This window comes from Scyliorhinus torazame, chromosome 5, assembly GCF_047496885.1.
Source record: "Scyliorhinus torazame isolate Kashiwa2021f chromosome 5, sScyTor2.1, whole genome shotgun sequence".
In the NCBI taxonomy this organism is placed as follows: domain Eukaryota; kingdom Metazoa; phylum Chordata; class Chondrichthyes; order Carcharhiniformes; family Scyliorhinidae; genus Scyliorhinus; species Scyliorhinus torazame.
The window spans coordinates 110,502,748-110,526,912 of NC_092711.1; the positions used below are offsets into that span (position 1 = coordinate 110,502,748).

The window sequence follows — 24,165 nt, forward strand, 5'->3', positions numbered from 1 at the left end:
CATGGTGCTGAGGTCCCAGGTTGATCCGACTCTGGGTTATTGTCCGTGTGGAGTTTGCACATTCTCCCCCTGTTTGCGTGGGTTCCATACCCACAACCCAAAGATGTGCAGGCTAGGTGGATTGGCCACGCTAAATTGCCACTAAATTGGAAAAAATGAATTGGGTACTCTAAATTTACTTTTAAAAAGTAGAAGTCCAACACACTATCCATTGCCCATAGAGCCATACATATCCTTTGATCACTTTAGCCCTAAGAGCTATATCTCACTCCTTCAACGATTTTAGTATTGACGGGCAGCATGGTCAGCGCAGGCTTGGAGGGCCGAAGGGCCTGTTCCTGTGCTGTACTTTTCTTTGTTCTTTGTTCTTGAAATTGCACAATGTTTCGGCCTCAGTGACTTTCTGTGGTAATGAATTCCACAGGCTCATCACTCTCTGGGTGAAGGATTTCTCCTCACCTCAGTTTTATTCCTTATCCTCAAACTATGGGCCCCTAGTTCTGGACTCCCCACCAGCGGGAGCATTATTTCTGAATCTACTCTGTCCACTCCTGTTAGAAATTTATATGTTTCTATGAGATCCCCTCTCAGACCCACAACAATGTGGTTGATCTCAAATGCCCGAACAAATCAACCCAGTTCAAGGGCAATTAGGCAATAAAGGCTGACCCAGCCAGCGAGGTCTAGATATCATGAATGAATGAAAAAAAATTACAACAAAGAAGATCTTTATTTATGAGTGAATGCACATGACCAGGAACTTGTTACCTATGAGATGAATGAGTTCTAAATGAAATTGGATCAGCACTTGAAGAAATAAACTTGCTGGGGAAGGGGATACAGGCAGGGGATATAGACCGGGGAATGGACTGACTGGATTGATCTAAAGAGAGTCAACATGGACACAAGTTGTTAAATTTGACTTTGTGTGCTTTAGTGACACTATAACTGGAAAAATATAACACAACTAGAGTAATATATTACAAGACTAGAAATAATTATGAATGAAATTTATTGCAGGCCAATAAATATCTAAAACATACCATATAACATCACGAGACATATCTCTATCCTCTCTTAATTTACTGCCCCCTTAAATGTCAATCGCCTCCTGAGGAAACCAGCCCTTTAATTGCGAACATTAGGAAAGAGACCATCCTTTTAGCCAGACAAATAAATGTCATGCTGAGAGTGCAAAGGATGTTAATGTCTTTAAGAGAGAGAGTGAGAGGAAGGCATGGTGGCTAGCATTGCTGCCTCACAGCTCCAGGGTCCCGGGAGATAGGATGGAGGTGTGGGCTTAAGTACTTACCTACCCTTAAGTAGGGTGCTCTTTCCAAGGGCCGGTGCAGACTCGATGTGGCCGAATAGCCTCCTTCTTTACTGTAGGGATTCTATGACCTGGACCAACCTTTCCAGAGTGTCCAACCTCCCTGGATTCACTTCCTTTCCCTTCAGTTTCAGCAAATCAACAATTGAAATCCAGAATTAGAAAAGAAATGGAAAGGGGAAAGAAAGTAAAGTGATTTTCTCACAGATGTTTGAAACAGGAGGAAGTTTCAGTCTCCGTGAAGCTCAATCTTCATTCACACAAAGCCCGTTCTCTGATTGCCTGGAGGTGCAGAGTCCTTCCGGTCCTCCAGAGCTCCTCGTTGGCCGGTTACCGGGAAACCTTGGCTGGAAGGGGTCTTGGGGTGGGACAGGGTAACAATGACGTCACTGTGAAGCAGTGATTCTTATTGGCTGATTCAGGCAGGACTCCGTTGTGGCGTCACAATGGCTCAGAGGGTTTACCCAGCACACAATTGGAGTCCTATTGGGAGAATATCACTGGTTCCTGCAGTAAAACACTGCGGATTGGACAACAGTTCAGCGCATCAAAGTGTCTCCCAGCCCCACGTGGGGTCGGAATCCGCTCCGCGCGAGTTGACCAATGGGAAGAGTCAGCGCACCGGAAGCACTATGATCATCTCGCATCTGAATACGGAAGTTGGACAATGGGTCTGTGAACCTGTCCATTGCTGTGCAGCAAAGCGGCTGCTGCTCCATCGCTGAATGAAGATTCAGATTCACACAGACTAAACCTCCTCCCGTGTCCAATATCTGTGAGTAACACACTTCTTTTTCTCCACATTTCTAATTTTGAACTAAATTGTTGACTTGCAGGTGGGACAGGAGGTGAATTTAGGAAGGGTGCAGACTCTGGAAAGATTGTCCCAGGTCTTTCTCAGAGACATTGACATAATTTGCTCCCTCAGCTTGAAACATTTATTTCTAAGACAAAAGCAAACTACTGTGGATGCTGGAATCTGAAACAAAAACAGAAAATGCTGGAAAATGTCACGTCTCGAGCCTGGATGGCTTTGTCAAAGAGTCGTCCAGACTCGAAACATTAGCTCTGTTCTCTCTCCACAGATGCTGTCAGACCTGCTGAGGTTTTCCAGCATTTTCTGTTTTTGTGACATGTATTGTCTGGCTAAAAGGATGGTGCTTTCTAATGTTCATAATTATAGGGATGGTTTCCCCAGTAGATGGTTGACATTTAAGGAGACAGTGACTTCCGGGTGCGGCGATGACCAGCTGAGTCGCACGTTTCGGCAGCTCCCTGTGAAACAGACTTTTGGGCTATTGATAGGAGCCCCAACGGCAATTTTGACGGCTAAAAACGCTGTGCGGTAAACCAGAAGGGAATCCCCCCTGGATACGGATGGAAAAAGGAGAAGAAAGTGGCCAGATTGCAGTGGATCCTTTAGAACAGCGGCAAGGAAGGCAAGCAAAAACCAAGATGGCGTCGGAAGGTGGCAGTTTAACATGGGGCCCTGAACAACAAGAGTTCTTGAAATGCTGTGTGGAAGAGATCAAAAAGGAAATGAAGAAAGAGCTGTTGGCCCCGATACTACAGGCGATCGAAGGGCTAAAGGAGGAACAAAAGACCCAGGAGCGGGAGCTTCGGGTCGTGAAGGCAAAGGCAGCCGAGAATGAGGACGACATACAGGGCCTGGTGGTGAAGACGGAGACGCAGGAGGCACATCAGAAACGATGTGTGGAAAGGTTGGAGGCACTGGAAAACAACGCAAGGAGGAACAACCTGAGGATTCTTGGCCTTCCTGAAGGTGTGGAGGGAGCGGACGTCGGGGCATATGTGAGCACGATGCTGCACTCGTTAATGGGAGCGGAGGCCCTGGTGGGTCCGTTGGAGGTGGAGGGAGCATACCGAGTGATGGCGCGAGGACCGAGAGCAGGAGAAATTCCCAGAGCCATAGTGGTGAGATTCCTCCGTTTTAAGGATAGAGAAATGGTCCTTAGATGGGCGAAGAAAACTCGGAGCAGTAAATGGGAGAACGCGGTGATCCGCGTTTATCAAGACTGGAGTGTGGAGGTGGCGAGAAGGAGGGCGAGCTTTAATCGGGCCAAGGCGGTGCTTCATAAAAAGAAGATAAAATTTGGAATGCTGCAACCGGCAAGACTGTGGGTCACATATCGAGGGAGGCACCACTACTTTGAGACGGTGGATGAAGCGTGGACTTTTATTGTGGAAGAAAAACTAGAATGAGCGGGTTATTAAAAAGAACGTTCAAACAAAGTGGTGGGCAAATGTGGGGGGCAAAGAGGGGTTTTATGTACTAATCCTGCGATGTGGTAACTTTTCTCTCTCCCACAGGTGGTGATGGGGGGAGGAGGGGAGGTGGAGGAGATGGGGCGTTGGCCATTGGGGGCGGGGCCAAGGGAGAAGCGCGGGCTTGGTTCCCGCGCTATGATAATCATGGCGGGAAGAGAGAAGCAGGAAGGAGGGGGCGTCGCACGGTGCGAGCCGAGGTCACGGGGGGAAGCCGAGGTCAGCCAGAGTTTGCTGACTTCTGGGAGCAACATGGGGGGAGTAATTACGCTAGCGGGGGATCTAGCGGGGGGGGGGGGGGTGGGAGGGGTGAATTACTGGGTTGCTGCTGCTGGGGAGAGGGGGGAGCTGGTATGGGAGAGGATGGGCGGGGGGGCACCGCCTGGGGGAGATACAGCTGCGTGGGAACCGGGTGAGGAGCTGGAAAAAGGTGATGGCTAATCGACAAGGGGGGGGGGTAGGAAGCCCCCCAACTCGGCTGATCACGTGGAACGCGAGAGGGCTGAACGGGCCGATAAAGAGGGCACGGGTACTCGCACACCTTAAGAAACTTAAGGCAGATGTGGTTATGTTACAGGAAACGCACCTGAAACTGATAGACCAGGTTAGGCTACGCAAAGGATGGGTGGGGCAGGTGTTCCATTCGGGGCTAGATGTGAAAAACAGGGGGGTGGCTATATTAGTGGGGAAGCGGGTAATGTTCGAGGCAAAGACTATAGTGGCGGATAACGGGGGCAGATACGTGATGGTGAGTGGCAAACTACAGGGGGAGATGGTGGTTTTGGTAAACGTATATGCCCCGAACTGGGATGATGCCAATTTTGTGAGGCGGATGCTAGGACGCATTCCGGACCTAGAGATGGGAAAGCTGATAATGGGGGGAGATTTTAATACGGTGTTGGAACCAGGGCTGGATAGGTCGAAGTCCAGGACTGGAAGGAGGCCGGCAGCAGCCAAGGTACTTAAAGATTTTATGGAGCAGATGGGAGGTGTAGACCCGTGGAGATTTAGCAGACCTAGGAGTAAGGAGTTCTCGTTTTTCTCCTATGTCCATAAAGTCTACTCGCGAATAGACTTTTTTGTGCTGGGTAGGGCATTGATCCCGAAGGTGAGGGGAACGGAGTATACGGCTATAGCCATTTCGGATCACGCTTCACACTGGGTGGACTTGGAGATAGGGGAGGAAACAGGAGGGCGCCCACCCTGGAGAATGGACATGGGACTAATGGCAGATGAGGGGGTGTGTCTAAGGGTGAGGGGGTGCATTGAAAAGTACTTGGAACTCAATGATAATGGGGAGGTCCAGGTGGGAGTGGTCTGGGAGGCGTTGAAGGCGGTGGTTAGAGGGGAGCTGATATCAATAAGGGCACATAAAGGGAAGCAGGAGAGTAAGGAACGGGAGCGGTTGCTGCAAGAACTTTTGAGGGTGGACAGACGATATGCGGAAGCACCGGAGGAGGGACTGTACAGGGAAAGGCAAAGGCTACATGTAGAATTTGACTTGCTGACTACAGGCACTGCAGAGGCACAATGGAGGAAGGCACAGGGTGTACAGTACGAATATGGGGAGAAGGCGAGCAGGTTGCTGGCACACCAATTGAGGAAAAGGGGAGCAGCGAGGGAAATAGGGGGAGTGAGGGATGAGGAAGGAGAGATGGAGCGGGGAGCGGAGAGAGTGAATGGAGTGTTCAAGACATTTTATAAAAAATTATATGAAGCTCAACCCCCGGATGGGAGGGAGAGAATGATGGGCTTCTTGGATCGGCTGGAATTTCCCAAGGTGGAAGAGCAGGAAAGGGTGGGACTGGGAGCACAGATCGAGGTAGAAGAAGTGGTGAAAGGAATTAGGAGCATGCAGGCGGGAAAGGCCCCGGGACCGGATGGATTCCCAGTCGAATTCTATAGAAAATATGTGGACTTGCTCGCCCCGGTACTGACGAGGACCTTTAATGAGGCAAAGGAAAGGGGACAACTGCCCCCGACTATGTCTGAAGCAACGATATCGCTTCTCTTAAAGAAGGAAAAGGACCCGCTACAATGCGGGTCCTATAGACCTATTTCCCTCCTAAATGTAGATGCCAAGGTCCTGGCCAAGGTAATGGCAATGAGAATAGAGGAATGTGTCCCGGGGGTGGTCCACGAGGACCAAACTGGGTTTGTGAAAGGGAGACAGCTGAACACGAATATACGGAGGTTGTTAGGGGTAATGATGATGGCCCCACCAGAGGGAGAAACGGAGATAGTAGTGGCGATGGATGCCGAGAAAGCATTTGATAGAGTGGAGTGGGATTATTTGTGGGAGGTGTTGAGGAGATTTGGTTTTGGAGAGGGGTATGTTAGATGGGTGCAGCTGTTGTATAGGGCCCCAGTGGCGAGCGTGGTCACGAATGGACGGGGATCTGCATATTTTCGGCTCCATAGAGGGACAAGGCAGGGATGCCCTCTGTCCCCATTATTGTTTGCATTGGCGATTGAGCCCCTGGCGATAGCATTGAGGGGTTCCAAGAAGTGGAGGGGAGTACTTAGGAGAGGAGAAGAACACCGGGTATCTTTGTATGCGTACGATTTGCTACTATACGTGGCGGACCCGGCGGAGGGGATGCCAGAAATAATGCGGATACTTGGGGAGTTTGGGGATTTTTCAGGGTATAAATTGAACATGGGGAAAAGTGAGTTGTTTGTGGTGCATCCAGGGGAGCAGAGTAGAGAAATAGAGGACCTACCATTGAGGAAGGTAACAAGGGACTTTCGTTACCTGGGGATCCAGATAGCTAAGAATTGGGGCACATTGCATAGGTTAAATTTAACGCGGCTGGTGGAACAGATGGAGGAGGATTTCAAGAGATGGGATATGGTATCCCTGTCACTGGCAGGGAGGGTGCAGGCGGTTAAGATGGTGGTCCTCCCGAGATTCCTCTTTGTGTTTCAGTGCCTCCCGGTGGTGATCACGAAGGCTTTTTTTAAAAGGATTGAAAAGAGCATCATGGGTTTTGTGTGGGCCGGGAAGACCTCGAGAGTGAGGAAGGGATTCTTACAGCGTAGCAGGGATAGGGGGGGGGCTGGCACTACCGAGCCTAAGTGAGTATTATTGGGCCGCTAATATTTCAATGGTGAGTAAGTGGATGGGAGAGGAGGAGGGAGCGGCGTGGAAGAGATTAGAGAGGGCGTCCTGTAGGGGGACTAGCCTACAGGCTATGGTGACAGCCCCATTGCCGTTCTCACCGAGGAACTACACCACAAGCCCGGTGGTGGTGGCTACACTGAAGATTTGGGGACAGTGGAGACGGCATAGGGGAAAGACTGGAGCCTTGGGGGGGGTCCCCGATAAGAAACAATCATAGGTTTGCCCCGGGGGGAATGGATGGGGGATATGGAATGTGGCAACGAGCAGGAATAACGCAACTGAAAGATCTGTTTGTGGATGGGAAGTTCGCGAGTCTGGGAGCGCTGACCGAGAAATATGGGTTGCCCCAAGGGAATGCATTCAGGTATATGCAACTGAGGGCTTTTGCGAGGCAACAGGTGAGGGAATTCCCGCAGCTCCCGACACAAGAGGTGCAGGACAGAGTGATCTCAAAGACATGGGTGGGGGATGGTAAGGTGTCAGATATATATAGGGAAATGAGGGACGAAGGGGAGACTATGGTAGATGAACTAAAAGGGAAATGGGAAGAAGAGCTGGGGGAGGAGATCGAGGAGGGGCTGTGGGCAGATGCCCTAAGCAGGGTAAACTCGTCGTCCTCGTGTGCCAGGCTAAGCCTGATTCAGTTTAAAGTATTACACCAGGCACATATGACTGGAGCACGGCTCAGTTAATTTTTTGGGGTGGAGGATAGGTGTGCGAGGTGCTCGAGAAGCCCAGCAAATCATACCCATATGTTTTGGTCATGCCCGGCACTACAGGGGTTTTGGATGGGGGTGACAAAGGTGCTTTCAAAAGTAGTAGGAGTCCGGGTCGAACCAAACTGGGGGTTGGCTATATTTGGGGTTGCACAAGAGCCGGGAGTGCAGGAGGCGAGAGAGGCCGATGTTTTGGCCTTTGCGTCCCTAGTAGCCCAGCGCAGGATATTGCTAATGTGGAAAGAAGCCAAGCCCCCGGGGGTGGAGACCTGGATAAATGACATGGCGGGGTTTATAAAGCTAGAGCGGATTAAGTTCGTCCTGAGGGGGTCGGCTCAAGGGTTCACCAGGCGGTGGCAACCGTTCGTCGAATACCTCGCAGAAAGATAGACGGAATGGGGAAAAGAAGGCAGCAGCAGCAGCCCAGAATCGGGGGGGGGGGGAGGAGGAACCAGAAGGACTCTCAGGGTTGTTAATATATACTGTATAGTATGTATAGGTTGTTGCTACAGATAATTATATATTGGACTGTTAAATTATATTTTTGGAGAGTGTTACTTGTGACAAGGCAGTTGCCAATTAGGGCTAGTTTTCATTTTTGTTATTTATTATTTATTCATTTTTTGTTTATAAAATAGGTCATTGTTATTTGTGTTGTTATAATATTGTGTAAAGGATGCACAATGTACTGTTTTGGTTGACCAAAAATTTTCAATAAAATATTTAATAAAAAAAAAAATTTAAGGAGACAGTAAATTAGTATAGGATAGAATGTATCTAGTGGTGTTATATGGTACTTATTTTATCTAAATTATTTTGATTATGTGAAAAACTGCATTTATTATTTCTATTTTTAAAAATATATTACTATATATATTCCCAGCCATAGAATCATTAAGGCACAAAAAGAGTCCATTCGGTAACTCGAGTCCATGCCGAGACTCTCTAGAGCAATCCAGTCAATCCCTTCCCCCTCTATAATCCAGTTTCTGAGTCGGTTTATTTTCTCCAATTGCCCATCGAATTTAATTTTGAAATTATTTGTCTCCACTTCCACCATCCTCCGAGATGGGGATTTCCACGTTATGACCACTGGCTGTTTAAATAAAGCTCTTCCACATGTCCCCTTCCAATTGTATGTCCCTCCAATTAAGAAATACATTACTGTATGTCACACACACACATACATGCAAGCAGTCTCTATAAAGATTTTTAATCCACTGTCCTGGACAGAAAGCAATGACCGTGGATCTGTCAATCAGCATGAATCGCTCCTTCAGAAGAATTGGGAGTGTGAATATTAAGTACGGCAAAGTGCAAAAGGGAGTCTGTCTGGGATAACTTTAGGCAAAAGAGTGATGAAAGAATAATCCATTGAAACTAGATTTGTCTGTTGTATTTCTGTACTGTACTGACAGTGATGACATTTGTAAACTCTTACAGGATAGTCAAAGGGGAGGATTTGAAGTAAGAAATCTCAAACCAAACTTCACATTAAGATCTGACAGAGTCACTCAATTCGTTGGGACGGGGGAAACCGTCGGCCGTTTTACTGTCAGTGTGACTGGAAAAGCACTGAATCAGGGACACCCGCACCATGGGGAAACCGTGGAAATGTGGAGATTGTGAGAAGGGATTCGGATCCCCATCTGAGCTGGAAACTCATCGACGCACTCACACCGGGGAGAGACCGTTCATCTGCTCTCAATGCGAGAAGGGATTTAGTACGTTATCCAATCTGCGGACACACCAGCGAGCTCACAGCGAGGTGCCACTGTTCATCTGCTCTGAGTGTGGGAAAGGATTTACTACTTCATTCAACCTATGCACACACCAGCAAGTTCACACTGGGGAGAAGCCATTTACCTGCTCCGTATGTTTGAAGGCATTTGGATGTCAATACAACCTGCAGAGACACCAGCGAGTTCACACTGAGGAGAGACCATTCACCTGCTCAGTGTGTGGGAAGGGATTCACTCAGTTATCCCACCTGCAGAAACACGAGCGAGTTCACACTGGGGAGAGACCATTCACCTGCTCCAAGTGTGGCAAGGGATTTACTGATTCATCCAACTTGCTAGCACACCAGCGAGTTCACACTGATGAGAAACCGTTTAACTGTTCCGTGTGTGGGAAAGGATTCAGAAGTACAGCCCACCTGCAGAAACACCAGCGAGTTCACAAGTCATTACAGGGGTTGGATTCTGCTGTTCATGCTGCTGTTAATCACATCCAGGACTGACCCATGTTCATTCTGACAGTTGAAGTGGGAGGGTCAGAGAGTTTGTTTCTGTTGTACTGGCTGGTCTCCCAATTTACAATCCAGTGACTGAATTTCCTTGAACGAGGGCACATTTCCACTGAAATGATTCACAGAAGCAGATGTAATGTATTAATTTTATCTTGTACAGTTATGATGAATGTTTATTATATTAAATATATTGTATTGTAGGGACATAGGAACCGGAGTAGGCCATTCAGCCCCTCGATTCAATGAGATCATGGCTGTTCTGTGGCCTATCCCCATATACCTGCCTTTGGCCCATGTCCCTTAATATCTTTGCTTAACAAAAATCTATCTATCTCTGATTTAAAATGAACAACTGTTCTAGCTTCAACTGCTGTGTGTGGGAGAGAGTTCCAAACCTCTCCCACCCTGTGTGTGAAGAAGTTCTTCCCAACATCTCTTCTGAATAGTCTGGCCCTCATTTCCAGATTATGCCCCTAGTTTTAGAGCCTCCAACCAATGAAAATAGTTTACCTTTATCGACCTTATCTTCTCCTGTTAATATTGGATTGGATTGGATTTGTTTATTGTCACGTGTACCGAGGTACAGTGAAAAGTATTTTTCTGCGAGCAGCTCAACAGATCATTAAGTACACGAGAAGAAAAGGGAATAAAAGAAAACACATAATAGGGCAACACAAGATATACAATGTAACTACATAAGCACTGGCATCAGATGAAGCAGACAGGGTGTAGTGTTAATGAGGTCAGTCCATAAGAGGGTCAGTTAGGAGTCTGGTGACAGTGGGGAAGAAGCTGTTTTTGAGTCTGTTCGTGCGTGTTCTCAGACTTCTGTATCTCCTGCCCGGTGGAAGAAGTTGGAAGAGTGAGTAAGCCGGGTGGGAGGGATCTTTGATTATGCTGCCCGCTTTCCCCAGGCAGCGGGAAATGTAGATGGAGTCAATGGATAGGAGGCAGGTTCGTGTGATGGACTGGGCAGTGTTCACGACTCTCTGAAGTTTCTTGCGGTCCTGGGCCGAGCAGTTGCCATACCAGGCTGTGATGCAGCCCGATAGGATGCTTTCTATGGTGCATCTGTAAAAGTTGGTAAGGGTTAATGTGGACATGCCGAATTTCCTTAGTTTCCTGAGGAAGTATAGGCGCTGTTGTGCTTTCTTGGTGGTAGCGTCGACGTGGGTGGACCAGGACAGATTTTTGGAGATGTGCACCCCTCGGAATTTGAAACTGCTAACCATCTCCACCTCGGCCCCGTTGATGCTGACAGGGGTGTGTACAGTACTTTGCTTCCTGAAGTCAATTACCAGCTCTTTAGTTTTACTGGCATTGAGGGAGAGATTGTTGTCGCTACACCACTCCCCTAGGTTCTCTATCTCCCTCCTGTATTCGGACTCGTCGTTATTCGAGATCCGGCCCACTATGGTCGTATCGTCAGCAAACTTGTAGATGGAGTTGGAACCAAGTTTTGCCACGCAGTCGTGTGTGTACAGGGAGTAGAGTAGGGGGCTAAGTACACAGCCTTGCGGGGTGCCGGTGTTGAGGACTATTGTGGAGGAGGTGTTGTTGTTCATTCTTACTAATTGTGGTCTGTTGGTCAGAAAATCGAGGATCCAATTGCAGAGTGGGGAGCCAAGTCCTAGGTTTTGGAGCTTTGATATGAGCTTGGCTGGGATTATGGTGTTGAAGGCGGAGCTGTAGTCAATAAACAGGAGTCTAATGTAGGAGTCCTTGTTTTCGAGATGCTCTGGGGATGAGTGTAGGGCCAGGGAAATGGTGTCTGATGTGGACTGGTTGCAGCGGTATGCGAAATGCAGTGGATCAAGGCCTTCTGGGAGTATGGAGGTGATGCGCTTCATGATCAACCTCTCGAAGCACTTCATTACCTCTGAAGTCAGGGCCACTGGTCAGTAGTCATTGAGGCACGTTGCCTGGTTCTTCTTTGGTACCGGTATGATGGTGGTCTTCTTGAAGCAGGTGGGGACCTCGGAGTGGAGTGGGGACAGGTTAAAGATGTCCGCGAATACCTCTGCCAGCTGGGTGCGCAGGCTCTGAGTGCACGACCAGGGATCCCGTCCGGGCCTGTCGCCTTCCGAGGGTTCACTTTCAGGAAGGCCAATCTGACTTTGGAAGCTGTGATGGTGGGTATGGGTGAATTATGGGCTGCTGGGGCACACGACAGCGGATTGTTGGTTACCTGCTTGAACCGAGCATAGAATGCATTGAGTTCATCGGGGAGGGGTGCACTTCTGCCAGAGGTACTGTTCGGCTTCGCTTTGTAGCCCATTATGTTGTTTAGTCCTTGCCACAACGCCGAGAGTCTGTCTGTGAGTCTAGCTTGGTTTGATATTCTCTCTTGGCATCTCGGATGGCTTTGCGGAGGTCGTACCTGGATTTCTTGTATAGGTCAGGGTCGTCTGCCTTGAACGCCTCAGATCTGTCCTTCAGTAGGGAGTCAATCTCACGATTGAGCCATGGTTTCCGGTTGGGGAACGCACGTACTGCTTTATTTGGCACGCAGTCGTCCACACGTTTGCTGGTGAAGTCTGTGATGGTGGTGGCATACTCATTAAAGTTGGTCGCTGAGTTCTTAAATATGGACCAGTCCACTATCTCTAAGCAGTCACGTAAGAGTTCTTCTGTCTCCTCGGACCAGCACTGCACAACCTTCTTAGTTGGATCTCCCGCTTGAGTTTCTGCTTGTATGCCGGGAGAAGGAGCAACGTCTTATGGTCTGATTTCCCAAAGTGCGGTCGGGGGATGGAACGGTAGGCGCCCTTGATTTTTGAGTAGCAGTGGTCAAGAGTGTTGTCGCCCCTGGTGGGACAGGAGATGTGCTGGTGGAATTTTGGCAGTACACTCTTGAGGCTGGCCTTGTTGAAGTCTCCGGCCACGATGAACAAGGCCTCCGGGTGTTCTGTTTCGTAGTTATTTATTACTGTGTATAGTTCGTCCAGCGCCTTCCTCACTTCTGCCTGGGGTGGGATGTAGACCGCTGTGATAATGGCTGAAGTGAACTCACGTGGAAGATAATATGGGCGGCACTTCACGGTCATGGCTTTTTCATATTTTCTCCTAAATTTACACCCACCGAATACAATGTCAATCCCCATCTCAACAACAACAATCCCATCTTCCCACCAAACCCCCAAACAACTGCTCGCATGTTAAAATAAACAAATCACAAAAAGGAAACAGGAATCACCCACCATCACCATTACCACATACAGTCCCAACCCACCCCCCTCCCTAATGTTCGATGTTATCCAATTCTTGAAAGTGCATAATGAATAACGCCCATGAATTGTAGAACTCCTCCATCCTTCCCCTCAGTTCAAACTTAACCTTCTCACGAGTTAAGAATTCCAATAGGTCCCCCTGCCACGCCAGGGCACAGGGTGGAGCGGTTGCTCTCCATCCCAACAGGATCCGCCTTCGGGCTATCAACGAGGCGAAGGCTACAACATCTGCCTCCACACCCGTTTCCAACCCCGGCTAGTCCGACACCCCGAATATGGCCTCCCGAGGGCCCGGGTCCTGTTTCACGTGCACCACTTTAGTGATTACCCTAAAAACCTCCTTCCAGTAATCCTCCAGCTTTGGACCGGACCAGAACATATGAACATGATTCGCTGTAAAGTAAAATGGGAAAGATGTCAATTGAAACAAGTAAGTCTGACAAAACCCAAAGGTCTGAGAAAAAGCAAGCAAAAATCCCACAATCAGAAAAGAGGGTTTGAAATGCAAATAGCCTTTATCAGCTTGAAAACCAGCTTGAGACAGCTTAATCTGATGCTGTCCTTTCAAGTTAAAGAAAAACTAGTCATTTAAGTTTTTAGTTACATCGAGGAAAAAATACTTCACACTTTCATAGAAGTTAATTATTTTAGCAAGCGGTTGATACGAATTGCCAGAGTCTAATAAAGCAGAAATTAACACCAAGAAGGAGTCTGTTTAAACATGACCAGAACCAGAGGTATCACTCCTCTAAGATTAAGAGACAAATATCAAAGCATTTTTACCAATGCTTATCATTGAAGCATCCTCTTGTTAGACATGATGGAAACTAGGAGTGTACAACAGACAAATAAAATTACATAAATGAGCAGAAGATATTACTTGAAGATAATAAAATGTAACCAGCACTGCTGTGAGAAGGAAATAAATATCGTGAATTGGGGCAGTCATTCACTTCCAGCTCTCAGAGCTGTTTCGGTAGATGGGAATGATTGAATGCACGAACCTAACAAGGGATCGAAGCTACTGAGAACACCCACAGATAAGAAGAGAGATTGTCAAGGATGCCACGAAGGTCTGATCAACTCGAACGGAAAATCCAGAAGCAAGATCTTTTTTACTTGTTGTAAAGTCAGTGATGTTATGTTTTGAAGTAAAATAAAGTAATTTAAAAATTAACCGTAACCTGAAACAGGTTATTACAAAATATCGATGAGTCTACTATACGTTCTTAGCAAGGCGGGCCCCAGGATCAAAGCTATTAAGTGGTAAGTAGATAAAACCTTCTTTGAAGATATAGATTATATCTTCTAACTTGAAACACTAGTTTGGCCTGAATAGCACCTACTTAAATCTGCGAAGGAATCGAGGAGTGAAAATCCTTGTTCACCATTTGGAACATCTTTTTTGATCCTTTTTGGTTCAGGGGGAGATTTCTAAGAATAGTGGTGATTTTACCTTCAAGGCGTTCACTCTCCGGGGCACCTCACAACAGAACCCCTCCTCCATACCCTCTCCCAACTCTTCCTCCCACTTTGCTTTGATCCCTTCCAGTGGTGCCTTCTCCTCTTCCAAATTAGCCCGGTAAACCGCCGACACTACGCCCTATGTGTAGGTTAAGTTAAGGAGTTATTGGGACAGAGCAGAGGAGTGAATTTGGATGTAGTGCTCTTTCAAAGGGTTGGTGCAAACTCAATGGACTGAATGGCCTCCTTCTGCACTGTAGGAATTCTCTGATTCTATCATTTATTGGTCCAAAATGAACAACCTCACATTTGCTAACTATTCCATCTGCCACAATTTTGCCCATTCTAGTCTGTCAATATCTTACAATTTTTTTGTTTTTTAAAAATAAATTTAGAGTACCAAATTATTATTTTTTTCCAATTAAGGGGCAATTTAGCCTGGCCAATCCACCTAACCTGCACATCATTGGGTTGTGGGGGTGAAACCCACGCAGACACTGGGTGAATGTGCAAACTCCACACGGACGGTGACCCAGGGCCGGGCTTCAAACCCGGGTCCTCAGCGCCTCAGTCCCACTGCTAACTGCGCCATATGCCACCCTATCTTGTAATTTTATGCTATCATCTAGCCTGTCGACAATGTCACCTAACTTTGTATCATCTGCAGATTTGGATGTATGACTTTCTATGCCATCATCCAAGTCATCAATGAATAATTGCGGTCCCAACACATCCCTGTGGTACACCACTAGTCACATCCTGTCAATTAGAGTACTTCCCATTATCCCCACTCTGTCACCTGCCACTCAACCAATTTCTAACTATCCTGGCCGCGAGGTTTGCTAGTGTCACACGGGAGGGTTTAAACTAGTATGGCAGGGGGGTGGGCACGGGAGCAATAGGTCAGAAGGTGAGAGCATTGAGGGAGAACTAGGGAATAGGGACAGTGGGGCTCTGAGGTAGAGCAGACAGGGAGAAGTTGCTGAACACAGCGGGTCTGGTGGCCTGAAGTGCATATGTTTTAATGCAAGAAGTATTACGGGTAAGGCAGATGAATTTAGAGCTTGGATTAGTACTTGGAACTATGATGTTGTTGCCATTACAGAGACCTGGTTGAGGGAAGGGCAGGATTGGCAGCTAAGCGTTCCAGGATTTAGATGTTTCAGGCGGGATAGAGGGGGATGTAAAAGGGGTGGCGGAGTTGCGCTACTGGTTAGGGAGAATATCACAGCTGTACTGCAGGAGGACACCTCAGAGGGCAGTGAGGCTATATGGGTAGAGATCAGGAATAAGAAGGGTGCAGTCACAATGTTGGGGGTTTACTACAGGCCTCCCAACAGCCAGCAGATAGAGGTGCAGATAGGTAGACAGATTTTGGAAAAGAGTAAAAACAACAGGGTTGTGGTGATGGGAGACTTCAACTTCCCCAATATTGACTGGGACTCACTTCGTGCCAGGGGCTTAGACGGGGCGGAGTTTGTAAGGAGCATCCAGGAAGGCTTCTTAAAACAATATGTGGACAGTCCAACTAGGGAAGGGGCGGTACTGGACCTGGTATTGGGGAATGAGCCCGGCCAGGTGGTAGAAGTTTCAGTCGGGGAGCATTTTGGGAACAGTGACCACAATTCAGTAAGTTTTAAAGTGCTGGTGGACAAGGATAAGAGTGGTCCTAAGATGAATGTGCTAATTTGGGGAAGGCTAATTATAACAATATTAGGCGGGAACTGAAGAACATAGATTGGGGGCACATGTTTGAGGGCAAATCAACATCTGACCGATTGGGGCAGCACGGTGGCATTGTGGATAGCACAATTGCTTCACAGCTCCAGGGTCCTAGGTTCGATTCCGGCTTGGGTCACTGGCTGTGCGGAGTCTGCACATCCTCCCCGTGTGTGCGTGGGTTTCCTCCGGGTGCTCCGGTTTCCTCCCACAGTCCAAAGATGTGCAGGTTAGGTGGATTGCCATGATAAATTGTCCTTCGTGTCCAAAATTGCCCTTGGTGTTGGGTGGGGTTACTGGTTATAGGGATAGGGTGGAGGTGTTGACCTAGGGTAGGGTGCTCTTTCCAAGAGCCGGTGCTGACTCGATGGGCTGATTGGCCTCCTTCTGCATTGTAAATTCTATAATCTATGACATGTGGGAGGCTTTCAAGTGTCAGTTGAAAGGAATTCAGGACCGGCATGTTCCTGTGAGGAAGAAGGATAAATACGTCAATTTTCGGGAACCTTGGATAACGAGAGATATTGTAGGCCTCGTCAAAAAGAAAAAGGAGGCATTTGTCAGGGCTAAAAGGCTGGGAACAGACGAAGCCTGCGTGGAATGTAAGGAAAGTAGGAAGGAACTTAAGCAAGGAGTCAGGAGGGCTAGAAGGGGTCACAAAAAGTCATTGGCAAATAGGGTTAAGGAAAATCCCAAGGCTTTTTACACGTACATAAAAAGCAAGAGGGTAGCCACGGAAAGGGTTGGCCCACTGAAGGATAGGCAAGGGAATCTATGTGTGGAGCCAGAGGAAATGGGCGAGGTACTAAATGAATACTTTGCATCAGTATTCACCAAAGAGAAGAAATTGGTAGATGTTGAGTCTGGAGAAGGGTGTGTAGATAGCCTGGGTCACATTGAGATCCAAAAAGACGAGGTGTTGGGTGTCTTTAAAAATAATAAAGTAGATAAGTCCCCAGGGCCTGATGGGATCTACCCCAGAATACTGAAGGAGGCTGGAGAGGAAATTGCTGAGGCCTTGACAGAAATCTTTGGATCCTCGCTGTCTTCAGGTGATGTCCCGGAGGACTGGAGAATAGCCAATGTTGTTCCTCTGTTTAGGAAGGGTAGCAAGGATAATCCAAGGAACTACAGGCCGGTGAGCCTTATTTCAGTGGTAGGGAAATTACTGGAGAGAATTCTTCGAGACAGGATCTACTCCCATTTGGAAGCAAATGGACGTATTAGTGAGAGGCGCATTGGTGTTGAGAAGGGGAGGTCGTGTCTCACTAACTTGATAGAGTTTTTCGAGGAGGTCACTAAGATGATAGATGCATGTAGGGCAGTAGATGTTGTCTATATGGACTTCAGTAAGGCCTTTGACAAGGTCCCTCATGGTAGACTAGTACAAAAGGTGAAATCACACGGGATCAGGGGTGAGCTGGCAAGGTGGATACAGAACTGGCTAGGTCATAGAAGGCGGAGAGTAGCAATGGAAGGATGCTTTTCTAATTGGAGGGCTGTGACCAGTGGTGTTCCACAGGGATCAGTGCTGGGACCTTTGCTCTTTGTAGTTTTTATAAATGATTTGGAGGAAAATGTAACTGGTCTGATTAGTAAATTTGCAGACGACACAAAGATTGGTGGAATTGCGGATAGCGATGAGGACTGTCAGAGGATACAGCAGGATTTAGATTGTTTGGAGACTTGGGCGGAGAGATGGCAGATGGAGTTTAATCCAGACAAATGTGAGGTAATGCATTTTGGAAGGTCTAATGCAGGCAGGGAATATACCGTGAATGGTAGAACCCTCAAGAGTATTGAAAGTCAAAGAGATCTAGGAGTACAGGTCCACAGGTCACTGAAAGGCGCAACACAGGTGGAGAAGGTAGTCAAGAAGGCATACGGCATGCTTGCCTGCATTGGCCGGGGCATTGAGTATAAGAATTGGCAAGTCATGTTGGGGGCAGCACGGTAGCATTGTGGATAGCACAATTGCTTCACAGCTCCAGGGTCCCAGGTTCGATTCCGGCTTGGGTCACTGTCTGTGCGGAGTCTGCACATCCTCCCCGTGTGTGCGTGGGTTTCCTCCGGGTGCTCCGGTTTCCTCCCACAGTCCAAAGATGTGCAGGTTAGTTGGATTGGCCATGATAAATTGCCCTTAGTGTCCAAAATTGCCCTTTTGTTGGGTGGGGTTACTGGGTTGTGGGAATAGGGTGGAGGACCTTGGGTGGGGTGCTCTTCACAAGAGCCAGTGCAGACTCGATGGGCTGAATGGCCTTCTGCACTGTAAATTCTATGTTGCATCTGTACAGAACCTTAGTTAGGCCACACTTGGAGTATAGTGTTCAATTCTGGTCGCCACACCACCAGAAGGATGTGGAGGCTTTAGAGAGGGTGCAGAAGAGATTTACCAGAATGTTGCCTGGTATGGAGGGCATTAGCTATGAGGAGCGGTTGAATAAAGTTGGTTTGTTCTCACTGGAACGAAGGAGGTTGAGGGGCGACCTGATAGAGGTGTACAAAATTATGAGGGGCATAGACCGAGTGGATAGTCAGAGGCTTTTCCCTGGGGTAGAGGGGTCAATTACTAGGGCGCATAGGTTTAAGGTGAGAGGGGCAAGGTTTAGAGTAGATGTACGAGGCAAGTTTTTTACGCAGAGGGCAGTGGGTGCCTGGAACTCGCTACCGGAGGAGGTGGTGGAAGCAGGGACGATAGTGACATTTAAGGGGCATCTTGACAAATACATGAATAGGATGGGAAGTGTAGAAGATTGTAGTCTAGTCGGGCAGCATGGTCGGCACGGGCTTGGAGGACCGAAGGGCCTGTTCCTGTGCTGTACATTTCTTTGTTCTTTGTTTGTTCTAACCAAGTTAATAATTTTCCCTCAACTCCATGGGCTTTCACTTCCGTTAATGGACTCTTATGTGGGACTTGGTCAAATGCCCCTGGAAGTCCAAGTTAATAACATCAATAGACATTCTCCTGTCCACTAGCTCAGTCACCTCTTCAAAATATTCACTGAGATTTGTCAGGTATACCCTTCCCTTCACAAATCCATGCTGGCTCTCCCTGATCGATCAAAATCTTTCAATCTGTTCAGTTACCCTCTCCCTGAGTATAGAATCCAGCAATTTCCCCACCACAGATGTTAGGCTAACTGGTCTGTAATTCCCTGGTTTCCCCTTTCACTCTTCTTAAAAAGTGGAGTGACATGTCCAATTTTCCAATCCAGGGAGAGTACTCCTGAATCTCTGGAACTCTGAAAGTTTATAGTTTGGGCATCTACAATGTGCTGCCCTCCTTCCTTTAACACGCTCGTTTGGAAACCATTAGATCCTGGTGAATTGTCACTCTTCAGTGTCATTAATATCCTAATTACTGATGCTATACGTACGTAAATTGGATTAAGTTCCTGTCCTCTAACGACATTACATTTTCAGGACTACCGGCAAGTTATCCTCCTTTTCAACTATAAACACTGAGGCAAAGTAATTGTTCAACACGTCTGCCATTTTCCCATTATCACTGACAATCTCTCCATTTTCAGCTTTTAGTGGCCGACACTACTTTTGTCCACCTGCTTTCCCTTTATATAACTGCAACATTTCTTCTTATATACTTGCGCTGTATCTCATTAAATGTTTCTTAAATATTCTCCACAGATCTTCAGTTGTTTGACCCGTTAACAGATGTTCCCAGTTTACCGTGGACGGTCTCTGCCTCATCCCGTTAACGTCAGCCTTACCCAAGTCTGAAACTCCAGTATCTGAATCGTGCTTTTCACTTTCAAATGCTACATTGAGTTCAATCATGTTGTGATCACTATTTGATAAATGTTTGTGCACACTTAGGCCATTAATAGAATTTGGTTCATAACTAAATCTATTACTGATCCCCTGGTTACATCTCGAACATGTTGCTGCAGGAAACTACATGTTCCAGAAATTCACTACCTTTCTGATAGCTGCTTGTCTGCCTCTCCCAATCTTGTGTAAGTTAAAATCTCCCATTAATATTACACTGCCTTTGTCACACATGTGCCTAATTTCTGGATTAAGCATTCTCCTCCCCACTACCTCAGTCACCTCTTCAAAAAATTCAATGAGATTTGTCAGACATCACCGTCCCTTCACCAATCCATGCTGGCTCTCCCTGTTTGATCAAAATGTTGATAGATGCTGTACACCTCAGAGCTCCCAATGGGGAAGTCTGGGATGAAACGGTTCCTTGATGGACTGGACATTCCAGTCGTGGGGGAGGGCAAAATACGGGGCTTGGAAGCACCACTAGCACTGGGAGAGATCATGGACAGCATTAGCTCCATGCAGGCGGGGAAGGCGCCGGGACCCAACGGGTTCCCGGCGGACTTCTACAAAATATTTGCGACAGCACTGGCCCCGCATCTGCGGGAGATGTTCACAGACTCGCTAGCGAGGGGCACACTGCCGCCCACGCTAGCACAGGCCTCAATCTCGCTGGTACCTAAGAAAGACAGACCCAATGGAATGTGGGTCATACAGACCCATCTCACTGCTGAATGCAGACTCCAAAATACTGACCAAAATCCTAGCCAAAAGGTTAGAAGACTGTGTACCTGAGGTGGTCGCAGAGGACCAGACAGGCTTTGTCAAAGGTAGACAGCTTACCTCGAACATCAGGCGCCTGTTGAACGTGATAATGACCCCCTCCGGGGAGAGAACACCAGAGGTGATGGTCTCCCTAGATGCAGAAAAGGCCTTCGACAGAGTCGAATGGAAATACCTCATAGAGGTACTGGAGCGGTTCGGACTTGGAACAGCGTTCACCTGGGTAAAGCTCCGATACAACACTCCCATGGCGAGCGTACGGACCAACAATACCAACTCCCGATACTTCCAGCTGCACAGGGGCACCAGACAAGGATGCCCACTGTGGACGGAATCATCGCGCTCCTGAAAGAGTTTGGCACCTTCTCGGGCTACAAACTCAACATGAGCAAAAGCGAGATCTTCCTGGTACACCCAAAAGTAGGTGAGGCAGCCCTAACGGGACTGCCATTTAAACAAGCCCGACTCAAATTCCGCTACCTGGGGATCCAAATAGCCCATGACTGGAAAGGCATCCACAAATGTTACCTCACCAGTCTGACAGAGGAAGTAAAGATGGAACACACTCCCACTCTCCTCGCGGGGAGAGTCCAGACGATCAAAATGAATGTGCTGCCCAGGGACCTCTTCCTATTCAGATACATCCCGATCTACATCCCCAAGGCCTTTTTCAAAGCACTAGACAAACTAATCATGCCGATTGTATGGGGGGGGGGGGGGGAGAGAGAATGCTAGGATCCCAAAGAAGGTCTTACAAAAAACAATATCCAGGGGAGGGGGGGGGGGCTTGCCCTCCCAAACCTACAACTTTACCATTGGGCGGCAACGGCCGAGCGAATAAGGGGATGGATCAAGGAGCCAGAAGCCGAATGGGTGCGCGCGGAAGAGGCCTCCTGTATGGGGACCTCCCTCCGGGCCCTCGCCATGGTGGCGCTCCCATCCCCCCCAAAAAAACACTCCAGCAGGAGTGAAGGACAGGACAGGACACTGACAGTCAGGGGCCTATACACGGATGGCAGGATCGCAACACTGGGCGAACTGACAGAGAAATTCCAGCTAGCCAGGGGGAACAAGCTAAGGTACCTGCAACTAAAAAACTTCCTACGAAAGGAGACCGGGACATACCCACAACCACAACAACAGAGACTACTGGAAAAGTTACTGGATGCAAGTAGACTAGATAAAGGAAACTATAGTACAGGGGAAAACAGCAGCAGCCAGAGCAGTGGCACCACGGCTGGCTCTGATGTTCAGAAGGGAGGGTCAAAGCGCAGAAGAGCAATAGTAATAGGGGACTCTATAGTCAGGGGCACAGATAGATGCTTCTGTGGATGTGAAAGAGACTCCAGGATGGTATGTTGCCTCCCTGGTGCCAGGGTCCAGGATGTCTCCGAACGGGTAGAGGGCATCCTGAAGGGGGAGGGCAAACAGGCAGAGGTTGTTGTACATATTGGTACTAATGACATAGGCAGGAAGGGGCATGAGGTCCTGCAGCAGGAGTTCAGGGAGCTCGGCAGAAAGTTAAAAGACAGGACCTCTAGGGTTGTAATCTCGGGATTACTCCCTGTGCCACGTGCCAGTGAGGCTAGAAATAGGAAGATAGAGCAGCTAAACACGTGGCTAAACAGCTGGTGTAGGAGGGAGGGTTTCCGTTATCTGGACCACTGGGAGCTCTTCCGGGGCAGGTGTGACCTATGTAAGAAGGACGGGTTGCATCTAAACCGGAGAGGCATAAATATCCTGGCCGCAAGGTTTGCTAGTGTCACACGGGAGGGTTTAAACTAGTATGGCAGGGGGGGTGGGCACGGGAGCAATAGGTCAGAATGTGAGAGCATTGAGGGAGAACTAGGGAATAGGGACAGTGTGGCTCTGAGGCAGAGCAGACAGGGAGAAGTTGCTGAACACAGCGGGTCTGGTGGCCTGAAGTGCATATGTTTTAATGCAAGAAGTATTACGGGTAAGGCAGATGAACTTAGAGCTTGGATTAGTACTTGGAACTATGATGTTGTTGCCATTACAGAGACCTGGTTGAGGGAAGGGCAGGATTGGCAGGTAAACGTTCCAGGATTTAGATGTTTCAGGCAGGATAGAGGGGGATGTAAAAGGGGAGGCGGAGTTGCGCTACTGGTTCGGGAGAATATCACAGCTGTACTGCAGGAGGACACCTCAGAGGGCAGTGAGGCTATATGGGTAGAGATCAGGAATAAGAAGGGTGCAGTCACAATGTTGGGGGTTTACTACAGGCCTCCCAACAGCCAGCGGGAGATAGAGGAGCAGATAGGTAGACAGATTTTGGAAAAGAGTAAAAACAGCAGGGTTGTGGTGATGGGAGACTTCAACTTCCCCAATATTGACTGGGACTCACTTAGTGCCAGGGGCTTAGATGGGGAGGAGTTTGTAAGGAGCATCCAGGAGGGCTTCTTAAAACAATATGTGGACAGTCCAACTAGGGAAGGGGCGGTACTGGACCTGGTATTGGGGAATGAGCCCGGCCAGGTGGTAGATGTTTCAGTAGGGGAGCATTTCGGTAACAGTGACCACAATTTAGTAAGTTTTAAAGTACTGGTGGACAAGGATAAGAGTGGTCTTAGGATGAATGTGCTAAATTGAGGGAAGGCTAATTATAACAATATTAGGCGGGAACTGAAGAACATAGATTGGGGGCGGATGTTTGAGGGCAAATCAACATCTGACATGTGGGAGGCTTTCAAGTGTCAGTTGAAAGGAATTCAGGACCGGCATGTTCCTGTGAGGAATAAGGATAAATACGGCAATTTTCGGGAACCTTGGATAACGAGAGATATTGTAGGCCTCGTCAAAAAGAAAAAGGAGGCATTTGTCAGGGCTCAAAGGCTGGGAACAGACGAAGCCTGCGTGGAATATAAGGAAAGTAGGAAGGAACTTAAGCAAAGAGTCAGGAGGGCTAGAAGGGGTCACGAAAAGTCATTGGCAAATAGGGTTAAGGAAAATCCCAAGGCTTTTTACACGTACATAAAAAGCAAGAGGGTAGCCACGGAAAGGGTTGGCCCACTGAAGGATAGGCAAGGGAATCTATGTGTGGAGCCAGAGGAAATGGGCGAGGTGCTAAATGAATACTTTGCATCAGTATTCACCAAAGAGAAGAAATTGGTAGATGTTGAGTCTGGAGAAGGGTGTGTAGATAGCCTGGGTCACATTGAGATCCAGAAAAAAAGGTTTTGGGTGTCTTAAAAAATATTAAGGTAGATAAGTCCCCAGGGCCTGATGGTATCTACCCCAGAATGCTGAAGGAGGCTGGAGAGGAAATTGCTGAGGCCTTGACAGAAATCTTTGGATCCTCACTGTCTTCAGGGGATGTCCCGGAGGACTGGAGAATAGCCAATGTTGTTCCTCTGTTTAAGAAGGGTCGCAAGGATAATCCAGGGAACTACAGGCCGGTGAGCCTTACTTCAGTGGTAGGGAAATTACTGGAAAGAATTCTTCGCGACAGGATCTAC

The 24,165-nt window shown here is 48.0% G+C and overlaps 1 protein-coding gene across 1 annotated transcript in view; it reads left to right on the forward strand.

Moving 5' to 3' along the window:
* The first annotated feature begins 1,801 nt into the window (after positions 1 to 1,801).
* Positions 1,802 to 24,165, forward strand: part of LOC140421662 (uncharacterized) — a 42,568-nt gene continuing 20,204 nt past the window's right edge. The window contains exons 1-2 of the mRNA XM_072506479.1: positions 1,802 to 2,105; positions 8,900 to 9,581. Coding sequence (XP_072362580.1) covers positions 9,054 to 9,581 — 528 coding nt within the window. The 5' untranslated portion in view covers positions 1,802 to 2,105; positions 8,900 to 9,053. The remainder of the gene's footprint in view (positions 2,106 to 8,899; positions 9,582 to 24,165) is intronic.